The sequence below is a fragment of the Sciurus carolinensis genome, chromosome 8 (genome assembly GCF_902686445.1).
Source record: "Sciurus carolinensis chromosome 8, mSciCar1.2, whole genome shotgun sequence".
Classification (NCBI taxonomy): domain Eukaryota; kingdom Metazoa; phylum Chordata; class Mammalia; order Rodentia; family Sciuridae; genus Sciurus; species Sciurus carolinensis.
The window spans coordinates 94931431-94955554 of record NC_062220.1 but is presented as its reverse complement, the minus strand read 5'-3'; the positions used below and the strand labels follow the sequence as shown (position 1 = coordinate 94955554).

Here is a 24124-nt window from a genome sequence, read left to right as displayed (position 1 = left end):
ACTATAGAAACGAAGTGATGTACCCCATTTGTGTGCAATGAATCAAAATGCAATCTGTAAAAAAAAAAAATTAAAAGATAAATAAATAAGTAAAAAGAAACCTATAACATGGAGTACATTCCCACCATTGTCTTTTGATCAGATAGTAGAGACCACTATGTCAACCAAAATTACTGAGAGCAGCCAGACCATTGTAAATCATCTTGTGATCACCAGGCTGATGCCATTCCCACATACCCTCCCATGCCCACCCCTTACAAAGTTTCCTTTAAAAGAGGAACCTGAGACCCCAAAAGCACTCTTTCTCACTCTGGAGATAGCCCGCATTCTGTTCTGAGCATATGAATCTCTGCCTTTCACTTTCTAATAAAGTGAATGTGTGATGTGTTCTTAAATTCTTTCCTGCAAATGTCTAAAGCCTGGAAGATTTCAGTAGCCATCTCCTCTGTCTCTGCGGAGACCTCCTTGGGCCCCCTAATGGTGACACACTTACCCCCGCTCAATGTGTTGAAAACCTAGCCACTCCCTCTTTGCTTCACTTTAGTGTTACCCAAACTACATCTTGCAGAAATGCTTTCAATTTTCTAGTTTGTCCGTCCTGACCTTCTGTAATTTTCAGAGAAATCTAGATTTTCCTTCTGGCCATTGTAATTGGAATATGTAAGTGGGTACTCAGTACATGGGTGAGTTGGGATCCCCATCTGGGTCCAGGACGCCGTTCCTGTTCCTGGATGCTTTGACTCCCTCCTTCGCAAAGACCTGTGTTTCCCTGCAGCTCCAGCCCCTGCTCCCCACACCTCCCCCACATGTACCAACCTGCCCTCAGCCTCCTAGGAATGTTACCAGGGTAATTCAGGGGTCATGTTGCATCTTTTGGTATTTGTGTTCTTTCAGGAGAAAATTTCAGGCAAGACATGAAATGTGGCAGAAGTATAGTAGAGTTTATTAGAAGAGAAAGGAAAACACCCTCAAGGGAGAGGGTGGGCTGTCTCTAAGAGGCGAGAGCAATCTGGTTCCCCTTTGTTCCCCAGTTTTATTGGGGATTCTATGGGAAGTTTCTAGAGAGTTCTGCCCAGGTACGACTGCTCCACTCTTGACTGACAGTAAGATTGCCTCAGATTTTTAAGTTCCTACTATGCATGGTCTTACCCATAGGTACCCTAGTGAAACCCATTGGCCAGAGCAGAATTTTACTTATTATAAAGACAAAGATTAAAAGGCTAAAGATTAAAAGGCTACTCTAGTTTGCTCTGACCCAGGCTCTCTGGTTCTAACTGGAACTTGTTCTTACAGATTTCACATGGGCTTTGTTTTTGGTTATCCTGTGTTCCTGAGCCATGGAGTCTTTGGTCTATATAAAGGTCACAGAAGTCCCCCTTCGGAGTAACCTGTGTTCTCCTCATAGGCAGGAAGGAATCTTTGAACCACCATTCCTTGACCCTGAGAATAGCTGCACAGATATCAGGTTGTTTGCCGAGAGATGTAGCATATCCCATTGATTTAAGCCAGAGCAGGGCCAGAGTGGCCTTAGGTAAATTGCTTTTAGGATAAATTACTTTTTTTTTTAAGAGAAAATGTATGGAGGTCTGACTTATATCTCAATTTATAGAATCATCCCCTTAACCTCATGCCCAATGGCTCTTGTCCGTCTGCTACTTATCAGGAGGACCACCACAGAGGGAGCCCATCACACCCTGGCACTAAGGATAGGTCAAGGCCTCCAGGGTGGTTCTTGCCCTGATGTGTTTTTATGGTTTGTCTTCATTCCCTAACAAACATTGAGCCCCAGAGAACTGAGCTGGTTAAAATCAAATGTATTCTTTCAAAGGGATCCAGGCAGCCTCTATAAGGAAGATGATACTGAGGTCCTCTCTTGGTGTCATCCCACTTCTATTTTCTGTGCTTGCTCAAGGACAGTCTCCTGGCAGACGAGTTTAGGGAGGACAGTGGTGTCTGTGCCCTTCGCCACGGCATCTCCAGGGCCTTCACTGGTACATCTGTATATGCTGTAGGCATATAATTTTATTTATCAATAAGAAATAAAAGCCACGTGGATAAAGTCAAAAGTATTTTTTCTCTTCTTTATTTTTAATGCATGATAGTTACACATGATAATGGGGTTCATTTTGACATATTCATAAATGCAAGTAACATAGTTTTCTCCATTTTGGTTCCCAGTATCACCCTCTTCCTTTCCCTCCTTCCTCCCCCTAATCCCCTTCCTCTACTCTAATGGTCTTCCTTTCATGTAGACCAAAGTGTTCATTCTTTGAAATGGTGTTCATTCTTGAAAATTTAGAAAACACAGAAAAGAACAAAAAGGAAAAAATTATCACCCAAAATTTGTATGGCACATTCCTTTGCAAGTTTGTTGTTGTTCTTCTTCCTAGATGTATAAAATCTGGTGGCCTGTTTTCCTTAATTGAGGTAATAGCATATATGTTTTCTTTCACTTTTTATTTACATATAAATTGAGCACCTACTATATATATATATATATATATATATATATATATATATATATATCAGGGATTATACTGGACACTGGATGTTTAAGTGGGGCCTTAGAATGCAAGGGAACCTTTTGAGATAGAAAGGCAAGGGCACATAATAAAGATGAATGAACACCACCCTTCAAGATCCCATATGTGGGGAATGAGCTGGAGCCTAACAAAAGTAGCCAAAAAGAGAAATTAACTCTTTATCTGGTCTCTGTTACATGGTCCATGTCAGAGAGGCTTACTTTATACAACAGGAGAATTTCCAGAAAAAGTCAAAATAATTGATAAGATAGTTTTGTGAATGGGGCCAATCCCTAAAACAGACTTTCTGTTAAAGATATCCAAGTTTTAAAAGTGAGGATTGTCATCAATTTTTTTCATACCTGCTGCCAAGAGATCAGAAAGGATGCTGGATGTTGTGTTGGAACCCAGCCTAGAGGCACCCAGTGTGTGGTATCATCATACTGACCCCTTAGCTGAACCATCACAAAGAGGTTAGGAAGTCCTAGGAAGAAGTTGGGTAGTCAGGGAAATGGTGGGGGACACTCAGGGACTCAGGGACACAGCTGTTCACCAACTGGCACAGCAGTGTTTTAATGTTCTAAAAAAATAAACCCTGTCCCAGGGCATCCTGGCAACCAGCTCCCCTGGAGAGAATATCTTCTATTCTCACAGTATTCCTGTACATTTCTGGCTATCAGCCAACCTGCTGCCTTTGACCTGCTCCTTTGAGCTTGAACAAAAGGAATATAATTTGAGATGATTTCAGAGCCTGCTATGGAGGATGAGCTGAGGCTGACTCTGAGGCCCTCTTTCAAGAATCTCCTTCTGGAAGATTCTCTCCAACTCCATCTCACACTAGGCAGTCACCCCTTTCTTTATTTTAGTCTTCTTTTCATTTCTGTGACCAAAATACCTGACAAGAACTTAGAAGAAGAAAAGTTTGTTTCGCCTCCCAATTTCAAAGGTTCAGTTCATGGTGGGCTGACTCCATTGCTCTGAGCCCAAGATGAGGCAGAACATCATGGCAGAAGGGCATGGTGGAGGAGTGCAGCTCTATTCACAGCAACCAAGAAGCATGAGAGAAAGGGGAAAGGGCTGCAGGGAATATGAGCCCTTCCAGGGCACCTCTCCAATGACCCACCTTGTCCAGTTATGCACCGCCTACCCACAGTCACATCCAGTTAGTCTATTCAAACTTGAATTTGCTGATTAAGTTAGGTCTCTAATCATTTTACCTCCAAACATTTCTGCATTAACACAGGAGCTGTTAGGGGAAACACCTCATGTCCAAACCCTAACACTCCTCTGACATTTTCATTCAACATGGATGATATTATCAGAGCACCATAGCTCCAGAGCAGAGAAAGAAAGCTCAAAGGATGAGAAACAGACAAGAGTTAAAGACCTGAGTCCTACACATCCATCACCAGCATAGGCCAACATCTCCCAAGAGACCTTCTCTTGATGACCCTCTATCTCAAAAGCCCCATTCCTACATTCAGACACTCTCTAGGTGAACTTGGTTGCCAGATGCCCTGGTACAGGGTATGCGTCTAAGAACATTGAAACACTACTGTGCTGGTTGGAAAACAGCCTCTGATGAGAGGACTAATCAAGTTGATGAGAGGACTAATCAAGTTGATGTGTGCAAAGTACAGGGACAACATTCTCAGCTTACCTGAAGTGACAACTAGAGCATTCACCCCAAATCCCAGCTTCCCTACTTATTTGGGGGAGATACAAGTAAAGGTTAAAAAGGAAAAGGAAAGACAGTGGAATGAATCCAACATAATTTTCCCATGTACATATATGAAAACATCACAGCGAATTCCACCATCATGTACATCCATGAGACTGGGATCCTAACTAGAATAAAATATATTCCATGCTTGCATAATTATGTCACAATTGATTCTACTAAACTAAAAGGAAGCAATAAATATTTTTTAAAAAATAATTAAAAAGCAGTTTCCCAATGTATCTATCAATTATTTATCAGGGGGATTACTCTAGGACTAACAGGCAGCAGGCCAACGAGGGACAACAGTTCTGCTATGTGTGCACTGAGTAGGGAATAAAAGCTCTGAGAAGCAGTGCTGGAGCCAACCCTCCCCAGTCCCAACCCACTCCTGGGTTACTTTTGTCCCAACCTTCTGCAAGTACACAAACACAGTGGTCCTTAGAGTTTTTCATAGCAAACATTATTGGTAATAATGAGCTAACTGTTTATACTTGCAATGTATGCATACTTGAAAGATGCTCTGGAAATGGTTGGAAGAGGACTGAGGATATTGAGCCAGGAAAGGGGGAGGTGAGTGAGAGATGAGTGTGAGCTGGATAGCCATTCTTCAGTGCGGAGGCACAGGACACTGGAGCAGGCTGGTGGGGCTGTTAGACACAAGAACAGGCTACCCAGAGAGATCAGTGTAGCACAGCTGTAGGCAGCAGAGGTTCAGACTACCTCCCTGCCAGACTCTAGTTATTCAACCTTGAGCCAGTTTCTTAGCTTTCCTGCATCTCAATTTCCTCATCTATAAAATAGTCCTATCTCTTGGGGCTGCTGTGAAGATTGAGAAAGATAATGTTTGCAAAGAACTTAGAGCAGCATCTGGTATAGACTAAAGTCCTTAATAAAGGTGCCTATTGACATGAATTTGCTTTCTTGTGAATTATTTTATCATAAATGTATGGAATAATTTATTTATTGCAAACTTATGGACTTGAAAATTTTTACTTTAGGAAAGAAGTTTTAATATTATCTAACTTTTCTCTTATAGGAGGCATGGAAATTTACACTAGAGAAGGCAAGACAAATTGTCAAGAAATCCTCGACCGTGGTAAGCAACCAGAGGGTAGAATGTCAGCCTTTCCCTTGCCATTCTGACCTCTCACAGCCCTGTTTTCACAACCCAAAAGCTACTCTGGATACAAGCCCACCACGTGCTACGTTGCCCTGGGGTGGAAGAAGGAACTTGAGCTCCTTCCACTTTCTTCTCCTGCCTTCTTTCTATAGCAGGGGTTTTCAACCTCAGACATTTGGGGTTGGATAATCCTTTGTTGTAAGGGTTGTTATGCTCTTTGTAGTGTCTAGCAGCATCCCTGTCCTCTACCCACTAGAGGCCAGCAGCTCCATCCCTCCTTCTCCAGCCATGATGCCTAAAAATGCCTCCTGTCATTGCCAAGTGTCCTCTGGAGGTTGCATTCTCCTGCTCCTCTACTTTCTAACAATGTGATCTTCAGGCAAGGTGCTCGACTTCACTAAGCCTCAATTTTCTTGTCTGTAAGATGGGGTGATAGTGTCCTCTCATGGGGATACTAATCAAGTTGAGGTATGCCAAGCACCTAGTTCCATCCCCAGTACTCAATAAATGTTACTTACCAAGTACTCAATAAATGTTAAGGCCATCACCATTACTACTCATCCCCCCTAATTTGCCCTCCTTGTAATGACGCTTATTCAGCAAATAGAATACTTAAAGAAATGGTTGCAGAGTTAAATATTTGACTTAGGCTCTGGTGGCAAATCAGCCCTCGCTGAAAAGGGAAGAGAAAAGGATACCTTTAAAGAAGAGTATCATCCTCAATGCTGGAGACCCTGGCAGTAAGGAAAGATTGGTCAGCAGCCAGAGGTTCTGGTCCTTGTCCCTCCCTCTGCTTGCTAGCCTGCTCATCATCATTCACCAATGAATGCATTGAAGGTATTATTACTGATTTGGCAACATGGAAATAAAGGGGAGGAAAATCCCTTACATTGAGGTTTACCAGGTTTAGCAAATAAAGGTATAGGATGTTCAGTAAAATTTAAATTGCAGATGAAAAATGACTGAATTTTTAGTGTAAGTATGTCGGGTACAATATTTTTATCTGGCAGCCCTGTGCGTGGGGGTCATATGGGTTTTGATGTACAAGACTGATTCTTGTTAAATGGCAACATGCAGGCATTTCTACATAATTGATTAATCCATCACAATGTCTGCTTTGCCAGTCATTATCTAATTCAGTGAATAATTAAGGGCTGACAGTAGCCAGTTCAGCTAACTGCTTAAATTGTTGGAGAAGAAATTGAAATACCACAAGAAACCCTCAACCACCTTCAGAACTCTGAGCAGAAATGGAGAAAAAGAGAATTTGTATTTTGTTCTTCTTAATGTGAATCTAAAAATTTATTGTCAGAGCATTGTTTATTTTATAAACACAAACTGCCTTGGCATTAACTCAAAGGCTAATTAGGATTTTACAATTTTTTTATTTCTGTCACCAGAATTGAAAGAATAATTTGTGAGGCAAGATTCCAATAATTGCTTCCAAGAAGAAAAAAAATCTACTAAACGATTCAACAATTAAAAATAAAACCTCTCTAGAAGCCTCCCTCAATTTATTTACTCTCCAGATTAAAACTATTAAGAAAAATATCAGAAAATGCAAAATGCAAATAATGGTCTCTGAAAAACTGCTTAGAAAATACTGGCTGCAATCAATTCCATGTGATGACTGATATAAGTGCATACTGATCAGGACATATAAAGCAACACATAGTAGGTTGCACATCTTTTCAGCACAGCCTGTCAGACTGTAAGAATCCGAACTGGAGAAAAGTTATGTATTGTTGAAGGGAATTAAATGCTCCAGAAAAGATCTGATTTCAGCAAGGCCCTAACAGGCTCTTCAGGGCTTTTTCTGGATTTTGAAGAGCACCAAGTCTCTAAGGGGTCAGAGCACCTGAGTTATGGAGTCATCTTATTTAATTCTCACTTCCATAAAGTAGTTTTGTTATCAATCTCATTTTACAGATGATAGGACTGAGGCTCAGTAATTTGCTCACTTCGCATAGCTAGTAAGTGAGAAAACCATCACTTAAATCCAGAGCTAGGTATCAATATCCTTTCTACTGTGCCAATAGCTCCAATCAGGTTTCCTCAGGGCTGAACTTCAGGGAGCATCGGTCAGGTCACAGGTGGTGTAGATGCTGGAATCTTTCAGGGAACAACCTGTGCAGCTATTTATGAAGGCCCTGATCACAAATCTCAATAGAATCCTATGGGAAGACTTTAAAAATTGCTGATGTCCAAACCTCAGCCTAGACCGATTAAATCCAGATAACATAATACACACACAAAAAAAAGAGGTTGAAAGGCACTTCACCACGCAGAAATTCAATTTCAGGTTAACTTTCCCCCTTTGACCTTCCATTTATGCCATTCACACTAATTTTCTTTATTCAAACCTTGTTTGTTGTTTTGCATTCATTTACCTTCCTGATGTGTGGGGAAGCTCAGGAGGCAAGTGGAGCTGGCTAAATAGATTGCAAAGTGAAGATGGGGCAGGACACCTGTCCCAGGGACAGCCCAGGTTAGAGTTTCATTTTAGATGGGATCAGATGCAGCTAAATGCAATATTTTAAATCCATTCTTGAGTTAATAACAACCCATATTTTGATTGTCCAACAAAGTTCAAATTGAAAAGAGGGAGCTGGCAAATGTGTAAGCAAGGACTTCTGCAATGTTGCTCTGGATCCATCTTGGTTTGCTTTGCAAGTAAATTGTCTAGAGAGAGGAGTATGGCTTGGTGACAATTGCCTTTCCCCTTCTATGTGAAGAAAAGACCAGATAATCCAAACCTCTGTCTAAACAGAAGGAGTTCCAGGGGGTCCCTGAGCAAGCTACATCATCTGTCTTATCTATGTTTCTCCTACATCCTAACCCCAATTTCTGCACTGTGAATATCAAAGACAGCCTCAGGCTGGATTTTGACAGTGAACAGCTGTGCAATTATAAAATTTTATTCTATTGCACCCTTGTATAGTAATTATAAGGCCGTTCATAGTTTTTTCTGTGTTGGTTATCATCAGTGTTAAAAATCTACATTGTTATTAGGTTAATTAGACCAAGGCTTTCGGAGTAGATATTAAAAGTAGCCTGAACATTCAAATGCAACCTGACTTTGGAGTCTGAGACTCAGAATATGTCTGTACTTATGAACTACCACCGATGTTTCGCATTATTGAATGCTGTGTTTGATTTACAGTGTGTACACAGTCCTGATCTCAATCAGATCCCAAGCGTTTGAATTTAACCTTCTAAACACCCTTTTTTCCCACTGTCTCTACCTGTCACCCCATTTTACTTCAAAGGTTCCAAGAGGGACATTTGTCAAAGTCTAGAGTCAGAGGACCACGAACAGTACCCAGGATAGCCTCACAGCAAAGACTGAACTATTATGGCAATAGTGCTGAGGTTAGGAACCCTGGGATCAGGCCTCGGTCTCTTATCTCTTATGGGCTGCTCTGTCCTGTCTCTTCACCTCTAGGCAGAGATATCCTTTTGAGATACTAATGTAATCGCTCTGCCTGATGCTTTCAAGGCTTTCCCATGGTCCTCAGGGTAACCTGTAGGTGCATCCTAGGCCTGTCATAATGACTCCTTTCTTCCGTGATTTAAATGCTCCATCCAGGCTGAAATGTTGTTTATCCCCTAAGAAAGATGCCAGACTTTCTCAAACCTCCACAACATTGAGCAGGGTGTTCCCACTGCCAGGATTCAGACTTCTCCAGCTTTAGTGTGCCCTCTTGTTGAAAGAGGGGTTGCATTACAGTAGGTCTGAGGGTGGGGAAGGAGACCTGGTAACTCTGCATCTCTAAAAGCTCCTAGTCCACCATCACACCTTCAGCAATTGGGACCTACAGCAGTGGTTTTCAAACCTCAGTGGTAATTGGGAGTGGAGAGTGGACCTCAGAATGACCTGAAAGGCTGTGAGAGGACAGACTGGGGGGACCCCTACCCCAGGTTTGCTGGTTCAGTAGATCTGGGGGTAGAGGGAGGCCACTGAGGCCAAGGTTGTGGGCTGCACTTGGAGTTGCAAAGCCTTGGGGCATTTGTGTCTTACTCCCCACCTGCCTCCTTCCTTCCTCGTTTCTGGGTTATCTGGGTTTTCTGGGTCAGGTTTCTGGGGAGCCCTGCTAATGCCTCCACCTCTGTGGACCCCATAGAGAGTGCCAAGAGCTGGGACACCCCAGACCCTTTACTTGATGCTGGGCCGATGACAAAGTCTCTGAACCTCGCACAGAGACGGGGGCCTAGTCAGGATTGCTTCTGTTCCTGGAAGATGGGCAGGCATCTCTAAGACCTTTACATACTCCATTTGTATTCTGAAAAGGTTGCCAGTTCTCCTTTGCCAGGGGCAGAGTATTCCCAGTGCCCATAATACACCCCAGAGCCATCTAAAGTTTTCTTTGGGCTGGTGGTAATTGACTCGTCTTTCCTTCGTTGATAATTGCTCGTTCCCAACATTTTCCCAACATTTTCCGCCCTGTTGCCTTTTCTTTCTTTCATCATCATGGAAACTGCTATATTTCAAAAAGTACTGCTTAGTAAAAAGTCAGGGTTTTTTATTTATCGCATTTCTGGATTCTTATGGAAACTACTATCTAAAATTCCCTGCTTCTTATAACTCACGGCTCCTCTGGGAAAGGGCCTTTCTTCATTGCAAGCCTCCAGGCACATCTCTCTCCTTAGTCTTCATTTACCCCTTTATAGGATGCAATATTTTATTTGAAAGTGTTTCTTTTTTTCAAAACCTTTTCAAAGCACTGGGGCAAACGAATACTGTTCCTGTAGAACCAACTGAGGTGAACTAGATAATTTTGGAAAAAGGTGAAGAACAGGTAGCCATGAAGGTGGGCATGACTGGCTGGAAGCTTAGAAGGGGGACACCTTCAGGCTGACCAAGGCATAGGAGGTGGGATGAAAATGGGGGATGAAGATAGGAAGGAGAGGTAAATCTAGATAAGTGAAATGCAGCAGATTCTAGAAGGAAGGTCCAGAAATCTGGGCTACAGAAGGGCCCTTAGGTGGAGAACAATTCCTTGAATTAAACAAGTCTTTTTTATCATTTGTTTGTTTGTTTGTTTTTCTCTCCCCAGCAATATCCTGGAAGTGGTTCTGATATTTGTTCACTCCCGTTTTTGGCCAAGATCTGTCAGAAAATTAAATTGTATGTATTCTTCTTCTACCTCCCAAGCATATAACATCTTTGCTTATCTCTGTTTTCTAATGATTAACATGATCTTCGTATTTAAATGTCATCTTCCCAAAGGTGACAGTGTTTCTTACTCAAAACATGCCTTGCACAGAAACCAGAAGACAAATTAGCACCAAACAAAACCATTTTAGAAATAGATTGGATTGACCAGTACCTTTCAATCTGAAAGCTTGCCTTTTATCTCACGCTAGAATGCAGGGTGCCAATGAAGCTTCCTGTGCAGCTCTAAAACTCATTGCATGACACCTAGGGACAGCTCCTTCTTGTCAGGAAGATAGAGAGTAGGTCAACCATTGGTCATGGTGGAAGTCTTTGAGCATCTTTTGTTGCAAGGCACTCATGAAATTGGAAGGGAACTGCTTTACACAGAGTTCAACCTGAAAAGTCTGGCTCATATGTATGAGCAGGATTCCAAATAGAAAGACACTGGCACAATTCCCCAACACCCCCCACCACCACTATCTCAGTTTGAATCCCATATTCTAGCTCCATTCAGCATCTGAAGTTAAGCTAGATATCATAGAATCACTGTTTAATATGTTAAGAGACAAACAGTGACCTGAGAGCAACACTGGACAAAAAGTAAAAGATAGCACCTGTTCTCCCTTCCTAGTGTGGTAGTCAGCTTTCTATTACTGTAACAAAACTTGAGATAATCAGGTTAAAAAGAAAAAAGTTAATTTTGGAAATTGCAGTTCAAGATCAAATGGCCCTGTTGGTTTGAGCCTGTAATGACCCAGTCCATCGTGGTAGGAGAACAATACGTCAGGGTAGAGGAAACCTGTTGAGTGCATGACCAAGTGAGAAAAAAAGAGGAGGACGAGGCCAGAGCCCCACAATCCTCTGCTAGAGTGCAACTGCAGTGACCTAAAACCTTCCACTAGGTCCTACCCGTTAATGATTTTCCACCTTCCAAAAGACTAAGTCTTTAACACAAGAGCCTTTGGGGGACATTCTGGACCCAAACTATAGCCTCAGCTACATTTAACATGCTGCTGCTGCTACCAGATATTAGGGGCGCTGTTCTGGGTCTCCAGTGCTGAACTTTCAATACATCTCCTGATTTGGTTCTCACGATTTCATGAAGTAGGGATTATTATTGTTCCCATTTCATGTAGAAGGAAACTCCTACATGAGCCTCAGTCCTACCTCTACCTCCATCTTCCATATGGCCATGGTTCCTGGGTGTCTGTCTTTTCCTTTCATAAGGACACCAAACATATTGGATTGTGACCCACCCAATGTGAATGTGAATGACTTCATCTTAACTGGATTGCATCTGTAAGGATCCTATTTCCAAATAGAAAAGACCACATTCACAGGGAGTGGGGATTAGAACGTCAACATCTCTCTTTTGGTGAACCTAATTCAACTCATGCAAATACTTTTTCTATGTTCTGCCAGCCTTTACCTGTTGAGCTTCATGGGAGCTAAATCCACTGAACATCTCGAGTCTGTTGTGAAAATATGAGGAGGAAACAGCTGTGATTCTGACCCACATTCAGACCCTCTTAGGGACCAATGAGTTACACACTTTTCCTGGTTCATCTGCCAGCAAGAGCCTCAGCAGCCAGCTGTGTAAAATGCTGGCTTAGATCCCAGAAAGAGTCCCAGTACCCCTTGTTGTGAATGGGGCAGATGCAGAGGCATCAGAATGTGGGATGAAGAGAGGAAATCTCAGACATGAACAAAGATACTGGGAGGCTGAGGTGCAGCCAGCTGCCCAGGCACCCCCATCATTTCATCATGTCTTGGTCCCTTGAAGTAGGACCGCTGTCCCCTCCTTGATGAATGCATCACTGAATTTCCTGTATTAGACTTAGGCAAGTAGGACTTAACAGTGCCACAGTGACAACTCTTTAATTGAACCACCTTTGAAAAATTGAATTCAAGAATATTTGTGGCCAGGGATTTTCTTGGCCCAATTTAAAAGGAAAATTATTCTTTTATTTAAAAAAAAAAAAAAAAAAAAAAAAAAAAGCAAAACCAGCATGCTTTCCTTCTTTTAAAAAATCATTGTGCTTCAAATGTAGTTTGCACTGGATCACAGTTTGCTCAGTGCTTTATGATTTACAAAATACACTTACAGACAGCCTCATTTGTTTATAGAAACAACCCGTGGCTCAGTAATAATAATGATGACTGAAAATTATCTGGTGTCTATGCACAGAAAACTGTCATAAGGGCAATCTTATAAGGCAGGCATCATTACTATCCCCTTTCAAAAGAGGTAAAGCTATTTGCTCAAGGTCACAGAGCTGGTGATGGGTAAATCTGACTTTGGACCCAGCTCCTGGTTCTCATTGACCCCCTGGACTTTTAGTCCTGTTCTTTAGATGAGTAAGTAAGTTAAATGCCTGACCCAATGTCTCGGGCTGTATTCATTTGCCTTGAGGTTCTCAGAACTGCTGAGATGTCCTTGATTCAAAACACCATTTAGTGAATCCTGGACAGGGCCTCGTTACTAACTCTAAATTTAAGTTCCAAGAAGAAGAAGCACTCTACCCCGCCCCATGACTACATTACTCAGCTACGCTCTAAGTGATTTTCCTAAATGAGAACCGGGAAGGGTCAGGGAGCAAAAGCACAGGGATGTGCCCCCTTGAGGAATGTCCTCAACTTTACCATGAATCAGACTGTCATCCCCAGGTTCCTTGGTTACCCAGACTTACAACAGAAAATGAAAGCTGCCAACTAATGACAATAAATGCCCAAGATTCTCAGAATAAGTGGTTGAGAAGAGTGAACACAAAGGAAAGGCCTGTAGAACTGGACGTGTAAAATGTCACAAATTCAATGTGAAATGCTGAGTTCCTTGACTGGACCCACAGCACGGTCTCCTATTTCCTGGGAATGTCAACATCAATGTCTCCCCTGCTACAACCTCAACTCAGTTATTCACTTTCCATAAGGGTCACATTAAATAACAGAAAGAAGACAGTCTCTTGAATGGAGAGCAGAGATTGGCAAATTTTAGCTGGCACTCTGATACACCATGCAGACCCTGAATTTTTTTTTTTTCTTAAATTAGCCCTCTGTCACATAAACTCAACACAGCCATGTCTGGAAGTGTCTCCATTTGTCTTCACAAACCTCTTTTTTTTTTTTTTTTTTTCTTAGCTCACTGGATGTTTTGTTTTCTTTTTTCTAGATCTATATCAAATTCTGTGCCATTCAAAGATATGGATTCAGACAAATACAGTGTTTTCCCAGTAAGTATTGTTAAGAATAACCAGATGTTCGTTGAATATTACATCACGTCCTGCAATTTTCTTCCCTTTAACAAGATAAGGCAGAATTTCATTTGAATGCATTATTAATTTAATGAGCAATCCATCATTTCATGACTTGTAAGGACATTTTGGCTTTGTGACAATACACAGGACATCAAAGCAAGTCGTAGGACCAGGCTTTCTGTTTTCCTTTGTTGCCATTGCCAGCTGGAATTTTCCATGGGACTACGATTACTCTGAGGAGTGTTGTGAAACACTTTTTGGAAACCCTTGAACCTACTTTAACTTACTCTTTGAAAGTATGTGTAGGTGTGAGTTCAGTTGAGAACTCTTAGGATGTCAAGCAAACAAGCTAGTGACATGTCACAAACTCCTCAAAGTGTGGGGACTCTCAGCTCTTCCACTTGAGAATGGAGGACATAAGAACATTATTGCCCATAATCGTAACTCTTTATTTATTTATTTATTTATTTGGGGGGGGGGAGACTGGGTATAGAATCAGCAATGCTTAAACCACTGAGCCACATTTCCAGCCTTTTTTGGTTGTTGTTGTTGTTGTTGTTGTTGTTTACTTTGAAACAAATTCTTGTGATTGTTTAGGATCTTGCTAAGTTGCTGAAACTGGCAAACTTGTAATCGGTCTGCCTCAGCCTCCTGAGTTGCTGGGATAACAGGTGTATGCTACCAGTGCCAGGTTTATTGTACCTCCTGATCCTTTCAAATTGGTCAAATCAAACATATAAATTAAATAATTAATAGTTGAGCTATGTTATTTGTAAATTGTCCAATAAAGTAATTAACCACTTGGTTAAATAAATGAATTATTTTAGAACCTGAAAAGATTGGTGATTAACAGAGGAATTTTAGGAAGTTGGTTGGTCTTGTTGTTTCTGGAGGTGTACATTAACACATGTGCACAAACAAACACATGCACATGTACGCGTATCTGAAACACATACATACATGTACACATGCCCCATGTATACACATACATGCACACATATGCTCCTCAACATACTTATATACAGGCACACATCCAGTGTCACCCATAAACACACGCATTCATATAAGCTCACAGTACCACCTGTTTTTGATTCTGGTGTTATAACTCACCTCATATAGCATGTCTTCTCATATTAATCTTGATTTTCTTAATGTTCTTTAGTGTTCCATGACTTTATTTGAATTAAAAACTGCAGAAGTCAAAACCCCTGAGATAACTCTGATTAACCTCTGCTGTGGGTGCCATCAAAGCAAGCCTGACCCCTCCCATGTGTGCTCTTCAACTGCAGACGCTGCGGGGCTATCACTGGCGAGGGAGAGACTGTAACGACCATGACAAGACGGCCTATCCTGGCAGAAGGTAACTCTCCACTAGTCACCGATTTTAAAAGTGACCTTCAAAAAGGAGGCAGGAGGCATAATTCCTTCCTGGAGCCTAAGGGATTCCCACCCTCAGGCAGAAGGGACCTCATGCTCAATGGAAGTAAAGCTTGGTGAAAAGAAAAAAACATCATTCATATCTTGATTTGTCCAAGAAATCCTTATTGAGCACCTAAGATTTGCAAAGTACTTTGTATCATGTTAGGTGGTAAATGAAATATATATACATATATATATTCCTATATATATATATATATATCCATCCCTTCTCACAGTGCTTTCAGTCTAGGGGGAGAACCAAGTAAGTAGATGGATGATGTGGACATTTATGCAGCCTGCCACATGAGTTCTACATGCAAGATGGGCCCAGGAATAGGGGTCTGTCCCCACTGGAGTAAAGAGTGGAGATCACATCACTCTTTGGTCCTGGGCTGATGTTCACAATCACTTCTCTGACTTCAAAAATGGGTCTGCCAACCTTCACTTGTACTGTGATTACAGTGCCACAGGACTGAATTAACCAGATGTTTGGGCATTTTTGAGGTACTATTTAAACAGCTTCAACTACTTAAATAAAATGGACTGCAGATTTGTTCATTATGCTCACCAGCGCCATTCCAAAAGAATACAGTCCACGAGTAGAGTCAATCATGAAAAAGACTGAATTTGTTTCAGGATTCCCAGTAAATACCCTAATCCAGGGTTAATAATGCAAGAGAGCCCATGGAGGCTTCTGTGTCACAACAACCAGGGGTAGGGGGCGCTCTCGAACACGGTTGACTTTCAGTGGCATTTTGTGTAGCCTTCATTCATTCATTCAGTCATGAAATCTAACATTCATTGAGGGATAAGCATATACCAAGACCAATGCTGATGTTTTCTTTTTAGGCCAGACAGCTGGGATGTGCACCGGGATTCAAATTGTAATGGCATTTGGGTAAGCCATAAAATTCAAGTTTAATACTGTCTCTTACTTTCTGCCTCCCCCCAAAGCCCACGGCCCATTTGCTTTAGTCACAGGTAAGGAAGGAGAGGACAGCCCACAGTTACTCTTCCTGCTTCCTGGGGGAGGGTATAGCATTTGCATCACACATGAAGAGCAGCCGTGATGTGATGAGGGCTGAGGCTCTCACAGTCACAACCCTCCCAGCTTTGCTCATTGGTCACCATGTCTAGTCCCTTCATTCTGTCTAAACATCGTGAAATGAAACGAGTGGTGTTCACAAAGTTTTACAGCAACCCACACAGCTGTTGGAGTAAATCACATCCTGTCACCATTTTTTGGCAGCCATTTTTATCTATTTCATAAGCACAGTCAGGCAGAGTGAAAATCACCCTGTATTTACCTCACTACCCACACTTCAAGGCACCTGATGTTGGTGTCTCAGTTCCCTGTGAATAATGGGTTTGCAGCTCCCAGGTAGAGAAAAGGGAAGGAAGGTGGAAAACCATCCAAGTACTTATCCTTGAACAGCAATGGCAGAAGACTCAAGTTATGCAGTCTTAATTTACACAGTTTGAGGGATCTTTGTGAAGGAAAAAAGTCCCAACTTACATATATAAAATGAACTGTGAAAGGAAATAATTATTTTGTGCAATAAAGGAAATCCTAAAAGATTACAGAAGTCTTAGAAATTACAGTCCCTTTGAGATAGTCTTTTCCAGTCAACCAGAAGTGCTTACACGAAAATGTGTCCTGATTATAGCATGGCCTCCTCTCTTCACCTAGAACATTCTATAGCTCCCAGTCACTCCCAACATTCACAGATAGGAGTTATGTAAACAAGGACTCATGAAGCTTAAGATTCCCTGGTCTCAAAGGAAACCTGCTTGGATGAGGAAGAGAACATTCCCATAAACATTTCCTTCTCCCCAGGACATGAATGGTCCAGGCTTGCAATCACCTACTATGTGTATTCCAGTCCTGTGGCTCCTGGGAAGTGGAAGGCATGGCGATGACTATACCACAGTCCACGTCTGCCACCCTGTCCTTAGTCACATTGCTTTTTCATGGAGAAAGAGAAGACATCTCCCTGAGAGTTTTAAGGGGTCAAGAACCCCAGCTTAACTCTTACTCAAATAAAACCAAGTCTCATTCTCATGTTGGGCGACAAGGAGGGCTACCATCCTCGTTCCATGTTCTCACCACATGCCACCCTACATAAGGAACAGGGCCATGCAAAGACCAGAGGAAACCCAGTGTGAACTCCGGAAGGCAAAACTCAGCATTCATCATCAGTAATGGGAGAGATGCCTCACCTTCCTACCTATCCCTTCTGCAGCAAAAATGACTCACAGAATTGCAAAATCAGGAACAAGGGGGCGACTTTACAACCCTCAGAGCCAACATTGCCCAAACTGTGTCTCCAGGACCAAGGTGTTGAGTGTGGTGGTAATAGGCATGGAGGGAGGAGCTCCATCATCCTGTTAAGTTTAGGGAGCATGGGATCCAATTAAGTCAAACAGTTCTCTTTCCTTCTGGATTCAGCATCTTTAATGTTTTAATATGCACTGGGAGCCCCAAAGACCAGGAGAGTGGGTATGCTAATTCCAGCACATCTCTGACTATCAAGCACTTCTCTTTTAGAATATTCACTCTTTATGTCCTTTGCAAGGGGATGTTAGGAAGCTTTTGATGTTAAGAAGCTTCAGCTGTGGCAACTCAGTGCCCCCCTCACAGACCCACATTCCCTTTGGGTTTCTTAATCTTGGCACTATTGACATTTGAAATAATTCTTTGTTATTGGGATTGTCTTGTAAACTGTAGGATGTTTAGCAGTCTCACTGGCCTTGACCCTCTAGATCCTAGAGGGACTCCCCCCATGTTGTGATAGCCAAAATTGTCTCCAGACATTAGCATTGTCCCTGGGTTGAGTGTGAAGTTGTAATGTATTGGGGAAAATCAGCCCTGGTTGAAAATTTCAGCTCTAGAAGCATCGATTTAGGTGCTGGAGATGCCTGGACACTTAGGTCTCCAGCTCAGGGATTGCAGAACCTACCTGACCTTGTGTCACAGTCACTTGTCAGCCCTCAGTGCTCCAAGGAGGGAGACTCTTGGCCTGGGCATCTCTCCCAAAAAACTGCCCTCAGTCCTCTGAAAGAGGAGACCCAGTTTCTGGATCTCTTCTTATTCCCACCCCCCATTCCTCTTAAACTCAGCTCACTCACACAGGGTTGCTATGTTGGATTAGGGTCTCAAAAGACCTTAAAGGTGTTGGGTTTTTTTAGTTCTTTATATATCCTGGAGATTATTGCTCTATCTGAGGTGCAAAGATTTTCTCCCAATCTGTAGACTCTCTTCTTGTTCTTGATCGTTTCCTTTGCTGTGAAGAAGCTTTTTAGTTTGATATCAACCCATTTATTGATTCTTGATTTTACTTCTTGTAGGAGTCTTGGAGTGGAATCATTTCCTAGGCTGACATGATGGATAGTTGGGCCTACATTTACTTCTAGTAGGTGCAGGGTCTTTGGTCTAGGTTCTTGATCTGTTTAACCACAAGAATAGGATCCTAATTAAAATAAGTTATACTCCATGCATGTATAATACAACAAAATCCACTCTACTGTTATGTATATCTAAAAAGAACAAAAAATAAATAAATAAGAGACTTCAAAGGGCTTTATCGATTTGCTTTTGTACTTCTAAAAGTCAGGTGGGAAGGATTTAGTGTAGGTTTCTCCTAACTTTAAAAAAACAACATTACTAATCTCATCATTTCTTTTTTAAAGGGTGTAGATCCCAAAGATGGAATTCCATATGAGAAGAAATTCTGTGAAGGTATGAATTATAAAAGCCGGTGTGCTTATCACAATAGAATGTTCTTTTCTGGTTGAGTGAAGTCAAAGTGCACAGACCATCTCTGTGAGAAAGAGGAGGCTAGAACTTACTTTAAGGTGATCAATTTACATTCGTTTTCATGACACATCAGAAAAAGACCTGAGAAAGAAATAGAAAAGAATGCAGTCTATAAAATGCAAAACTTAATTTGTTTCATTGACTCTTGGAGATTAGAAATTGTAATGATAATGTTATAAGAGGCTGCAGGATGGATAATAAGAGTCATGGAAATCTGGAATTTTTTTCCAAATAAGAAAACAAAAAGAGGCACCAACTGAAATGTTTCATCCTTTGCATGTCCTTCTCAATGGACCACAAGTTCAGACACTGTGACTTGTACTGATGGAACAAGTTCTTGTGTCCACTAAGCTAAAGATGCACACTGAATGACTTGAGGAGGACTGCCAAACTCTAACCTGCAGGAGCTTCCCAAATAGCTGAGCAAAAGCTCTAAACTCTAAATGCCCAAATGCCACAAATATCTGGGCCACCAGTACTGTTGGGAGAAAACTCACCACCCACATGTTCCTGGAAACAGACCCTGAGGTCACATCACTGTTGAAAAGTGTTTTCTCCCCACTTTCAGAAGCTTCTCACTCCCTCATTCACCCACTCATGCATTCCACAGTATTTCCTGGATGATTATTTCAGTGACACACCAAGGGCTAGACTTGGCTTAGTTTCCATGGCAAAAAACACACAGTCCTCACCTTCAATCACCTTTGTCTTTAGGTTCTCAGAAGGGCAGAAAGGAGGGTAGCAAATGTAAAGGCCCAAGACATATGTATGCAACTTAGAAATATTTGTTGGATGGATCAAAGAACCAATGAACAAATAAATTAATGAATATGGGGCTGGGGTGTAGCTGAGTGGTAGAGCACTTGTCTAACATGCATGAGGCCCTGGGTTCAAACTCCAACACTGTGAAAAAGAAAATAATAAGAATAATAAGAATAATGCAGATCTAGGTGAAACGCTAGACTTTCCAGAGCCACTGAAGGAAGCTCTTGGATTCCCACATCCCACGCCCCTGTTCCCTTCTGGATGTCCTGGTCATTCTCGGTTCCCATCTGTATGACCAAGTTGCAGTTTCCATGGAAGCCCAGGTTAGGGATCCATCACTGTAAGACTGGGCTATCCTCTAGCTTCCCTGGAGGGGTTTGGGGTGGAAAAGGAAGCTTCCCTCTCTGCCACTGGGAGACATCAATTGACTCTCCCAGCCTCTTAAGGGATTCAGAGGAGTATATCCATAGATGAATGATTTGTGTGAATGGGCCTCAGAATCAGATTAAGTGATTCTTACCTCCAGACATGCAGGCTACATGGAGACCTTTCTATCTCCATCTCTCCATTAATCAGCCAGAATCGTCCATCCAGTGCTTTTGTGTATATGGATTAAGGGCTTTAAAAGACCACAACATCTTTGAAAAATCAAAATTGCTCCATGAGGTCATTAACTCTTAAAGCGAATTGTAACAGAAATTGGCGTGTTTTCCAAGAAAGCCATCTCCAGGACCAAAATTTAGGACATATTTCTGAATCCAGATGAAGTTTTGATTCATTTATTCATCCATCATGCATTCAGGATGTTGTGGACCAGTTGGTTTTATGCTGAGCTGGGAAGCACACCTGCATTTGTACAGCTTAGCTCGCAGTTCCAATGGCCTAGAAATTTCATTCAGATCCTAAGTGCTGTGCCCCGCACACCCTCTGACATACAAAAAGTGGCAATGTATCACTGTTACAATGCACTGTGCACGAAATAACACCAGGCTATCTGCTCTCATAACTACCCAAGCTGGAGCCTCCCAACCACTTGAGTGCATAAATAATGTAAATAAATTGTGCTGCCTAGGTTCACAGCCCAGGGGAATCATTTTGCTGGGAGACTCAGCTGGGGCTCATTTTCACATCCCTCCCGAATGGCTCATGGCTTCGCAGATGTCTTTGGTAAGTAATTTTGGCAGTAATCATTCCGGATGTGCTGGCCTTTGTTTCTGTTTTCCCTTGCTCTCTCTAAATGTGATGCCAACTCCAAACAGGTGCAGATTTCCCTGATCAGCAAAATCTGCCATGAAAGGCACATCCCCAACCATTTTAGTTCTAGGCAAATGGAGGCAAAGGGTTTCTCTTACTCTTGAGTTTCAGTGAGGCTGCTGCCAGAACCCTAAAGATGGCAGGTGAGAGTCCAAAAGGAAATGACAAGTGCACAGAGAGGGCACAGGCAGACAGTGGCTTCTCATGGAAGTCAAAGAGCAGGTTGGGGCTGCTCCAGCTGGGTTTCTGTCTGAGGAAGCAAGATGGGGTTGGGCAGAGCAGACTGCTTGGCTCCTGTTGGCCATCAGTGTGCTCTACCAAAGGCAGCGGGGGACAGACAAGCCTCCCATTCCTCCCTGAAGACAGTGGGACTGTGCGGAAGGTTTTTTTTTTTTAACTTCATTTTATTTATTTATTTTTTTAAATAAATAAATAAAATGGTGGTGCTGAGAATCAAACCCAGAGCCTCACACATGCTAGGCAAGTGCTCTAACACTGAGCTACAGCCCCAGCCCCTGGAAGATGTGTATGTGAACAAATGAAGGCAGAATCACAAGGACAGACTCATGGAAGGCAAGGAAAGGGGAGGGAAGCCAACTTTTATTGACTCTTATCAGGCATCCGGCACTATGAGAGGGATTCGAGTGTATTACTCAGATGATGAACGTATATATAGTCACCCCTCATATCAGCAGGTTCAGCATCTATGAATCCTACTAACTGCAGATAGAAAGCATAGTTAGGCCCATTATGGCTGCATCTGTGCTGAAGACGTGCAGACTTTTTGTGATAATTCACTAAACAATATAGTATAACAACTATTTACCTACAATTTACATTTGTTAGGTATTGTAAGTAATCTAGAGGTGATTTAAAGTACATCAGAAGATGTAGCCAGGTCATATGCAAATCTATGTCATTTTACATAAGGTACTTGCGCATCCATGGACTTGGAGATCCAATGGAGTGCATGTCACCAATCCCCCAAAGATGCTGAGCAGTGACTGTATGGGGTGGAAGTATGAAGGCAACTCTAGGTTATCAGTTCATCATCAGAGAACACACCTAACAGCATCAAGAGGGCCATTGTCTTCCCCTTGGACTTTGCAAGGACCTAGGGAAATGATGTGGCAAAGCATGGGAGAGAATAGGAAAGAACAGTCTGAATGCCACACACCCAAGCAGGGGGTACAGCAGTGGCAGATGGATCATCTGCAGCTTCAGTTACCTGAGGCTACAAGTTGTCACAAGGGACTGCACCAAAACCTGTGCTCAGGGCAAGCTACACAATTGGCAGAACCCAGCTAATATTAAAAATGCAGGTGCCCTTGTTCAAAAAGCAAGGGGGAAGTTCCATGAAAGGTGCTAAAACATAAAGCTTTTTGCTCCCTTCAGCAGTCTCCTCTCACCTTGTCAAGGTGTTTTTCTCTTCGCCATTTGCTGTCATTCTAAAAAAATTAAAAATTTAAATAACCCACATGAAGATTATGTTCATGTTTGTATTATACAATGCCAGTCTTACATGCAACTCTCAGGGCACTGAACTCATAAATGGAACCACTGAAATTCTACTACTCTTATTTAGTAGCTTGTCCCTAGAGGTTGCTTTGAGCTACCCAGAAGAGAGAAAGGTGATGCTGGAAGGAGAAATGGAGGTTTCCTTGAGGCGTGGAATCACTAAACTAAATATTTCCTCAGACGGGCGACTTGGGGCAAGTGCCGACCTTCACAGGAACTGGGGTTCCCACCCTGAGACTGGGTAGCTGCTGAGGTTCTCCTGCCAGTTCTCAATGGGTCTGCAGTCCAACCAGGCACCTCCCTTGTGCAGGGCCCACCCGCCAGCCCACTGCCAAAAGACAACTCCCAAGGGTCTTCCATCACACTTGAATAGGGGCCGGAGCTCACCAACCCTGCTCACCAAGTGCCAGCACTGCCAGCTGGGGCAGGAGACAGCTGCTAACATCCGTGACCCCAATCTTTCCCTGTCTGTGGTTCCTACAGGGGGCAGAGGGAATACAAGCCTCCCTCACTGATGCCCCCTAGCTGACACTGAGTTGGAGGGCACAGCAGCCAAGAACCCATCCCTGGGAGGTGGCTGGAGGCAGGATCCAGTATGAGCCAGTCTCCAACTCCCTCCTTCACACAGGTTCTGTTCTCCTGTTGGACCTCACTCACATAACTCAAGTTCAAATTAAAGTTTTGCTTTTGTTTTTTGCAGTGCTGGGGATTGAACCGAGGGCCTCACGGGTTAGGCAAGTCCTCTATCACAGAGCTCATCCCAGCCCCAAATAAAAGGTTCTTAAGTTCAAGGTGGTTGTTACAATTCTGGTTAAAATGTCCTAAACTAGGAAAAGTATAGTAGGAAGCAAAAAAATAGACAACCACAAAAGTCATCTAGAATCAAGAGTGGACACACATCTCTTACACCCTCCTCAACCTCTGTCCTTTATGACTGTTGCTGAAGAGACCACTGTTAGTTACATCACTATAATGACATATCTGAGATAATTAACATATAAAGAGAAAAAGCATTGTTTTGGCTCACATTTTTGGAGGTTCCAGTCTATGATCTATTGGCCCTGCTGCTTTGGGCCTGCGGTGAGGCAGCACATCATGGAAAGAGCAAAGCAAAGGTACTCACCTCATGGCCAGAAAGTGAAAGAAAGAAGATGCCAGGGTACCACAGAAGCACATTCTCAATGACCTAAGGACCTCCTCTTAGTTTCCAACGTCCCAACAGCACCAAGCTGGGGCTTGGGGTTGACCCAGGGCTATCCCCTGGCGTCTTTGTATCTGGAGGAGGCTGCCTAAACTTCATCCCCAACTTCAGATCTTCCCCCACAGAGTTTAACCCAAGCTTTGGAGAGTATGAAATAGTCTATCTCCCCTAAGAAACCTCTGGTCTTCTGGTGCTTCTGGTCCCTCCGAATGGCACTCCCCAAGCCCCAACCGTTATGGTGAGCACAAAATTAATTTATCGTCCAAACTGGGCAGTTTGATAGGAGAGGCATCACAACTGGCAATAATACCAGGACAACCTGGACCAGCCCAGACAAATCTGAATATACAGTTACCCCACTGGCAGCCTGAGA

The 24124-nt window shown here is 42.6% G+C and overlaps 1 protein-coding gene across 2 annotated transcripts in view; it reads left to right on the top strand.

The window, feature by feature from the left end:
- The window catches only part of Aoah (acyloxyacyl hydrolase), a 215003-nt gene that overhangs the window by 91656 nt on the left and 99223 nt on the right, over nt 1–24124 (top strand). For both annotated transcript variants that reach the window (XM_047562947.1, XM_047562948.1), the window contains exons 5-11: nt 5282–5341; nt 10423–10493; nt 13693–13753; nt 15067–15137; nt 16046–16094; nt 18887–18935; nt 20851–20945. In XM_047562947.1, coding sequence (XP_047418903.1) covers nt 5282–5341; nt 10423–10493; nt 13693–13753; nt 15067–15137; nt 16046–16094; nt 18887–18935; nt 20851–20945 — 456 coding nt within the window. The remainder of the gene's footprint in view (nt 1–5281; nt 5342–10422; nt 10494–13692; nt 13754–15066; nt 15138–16045; nt 16095–18886; nt 18936–20850; nt 20946–24124) is intronic.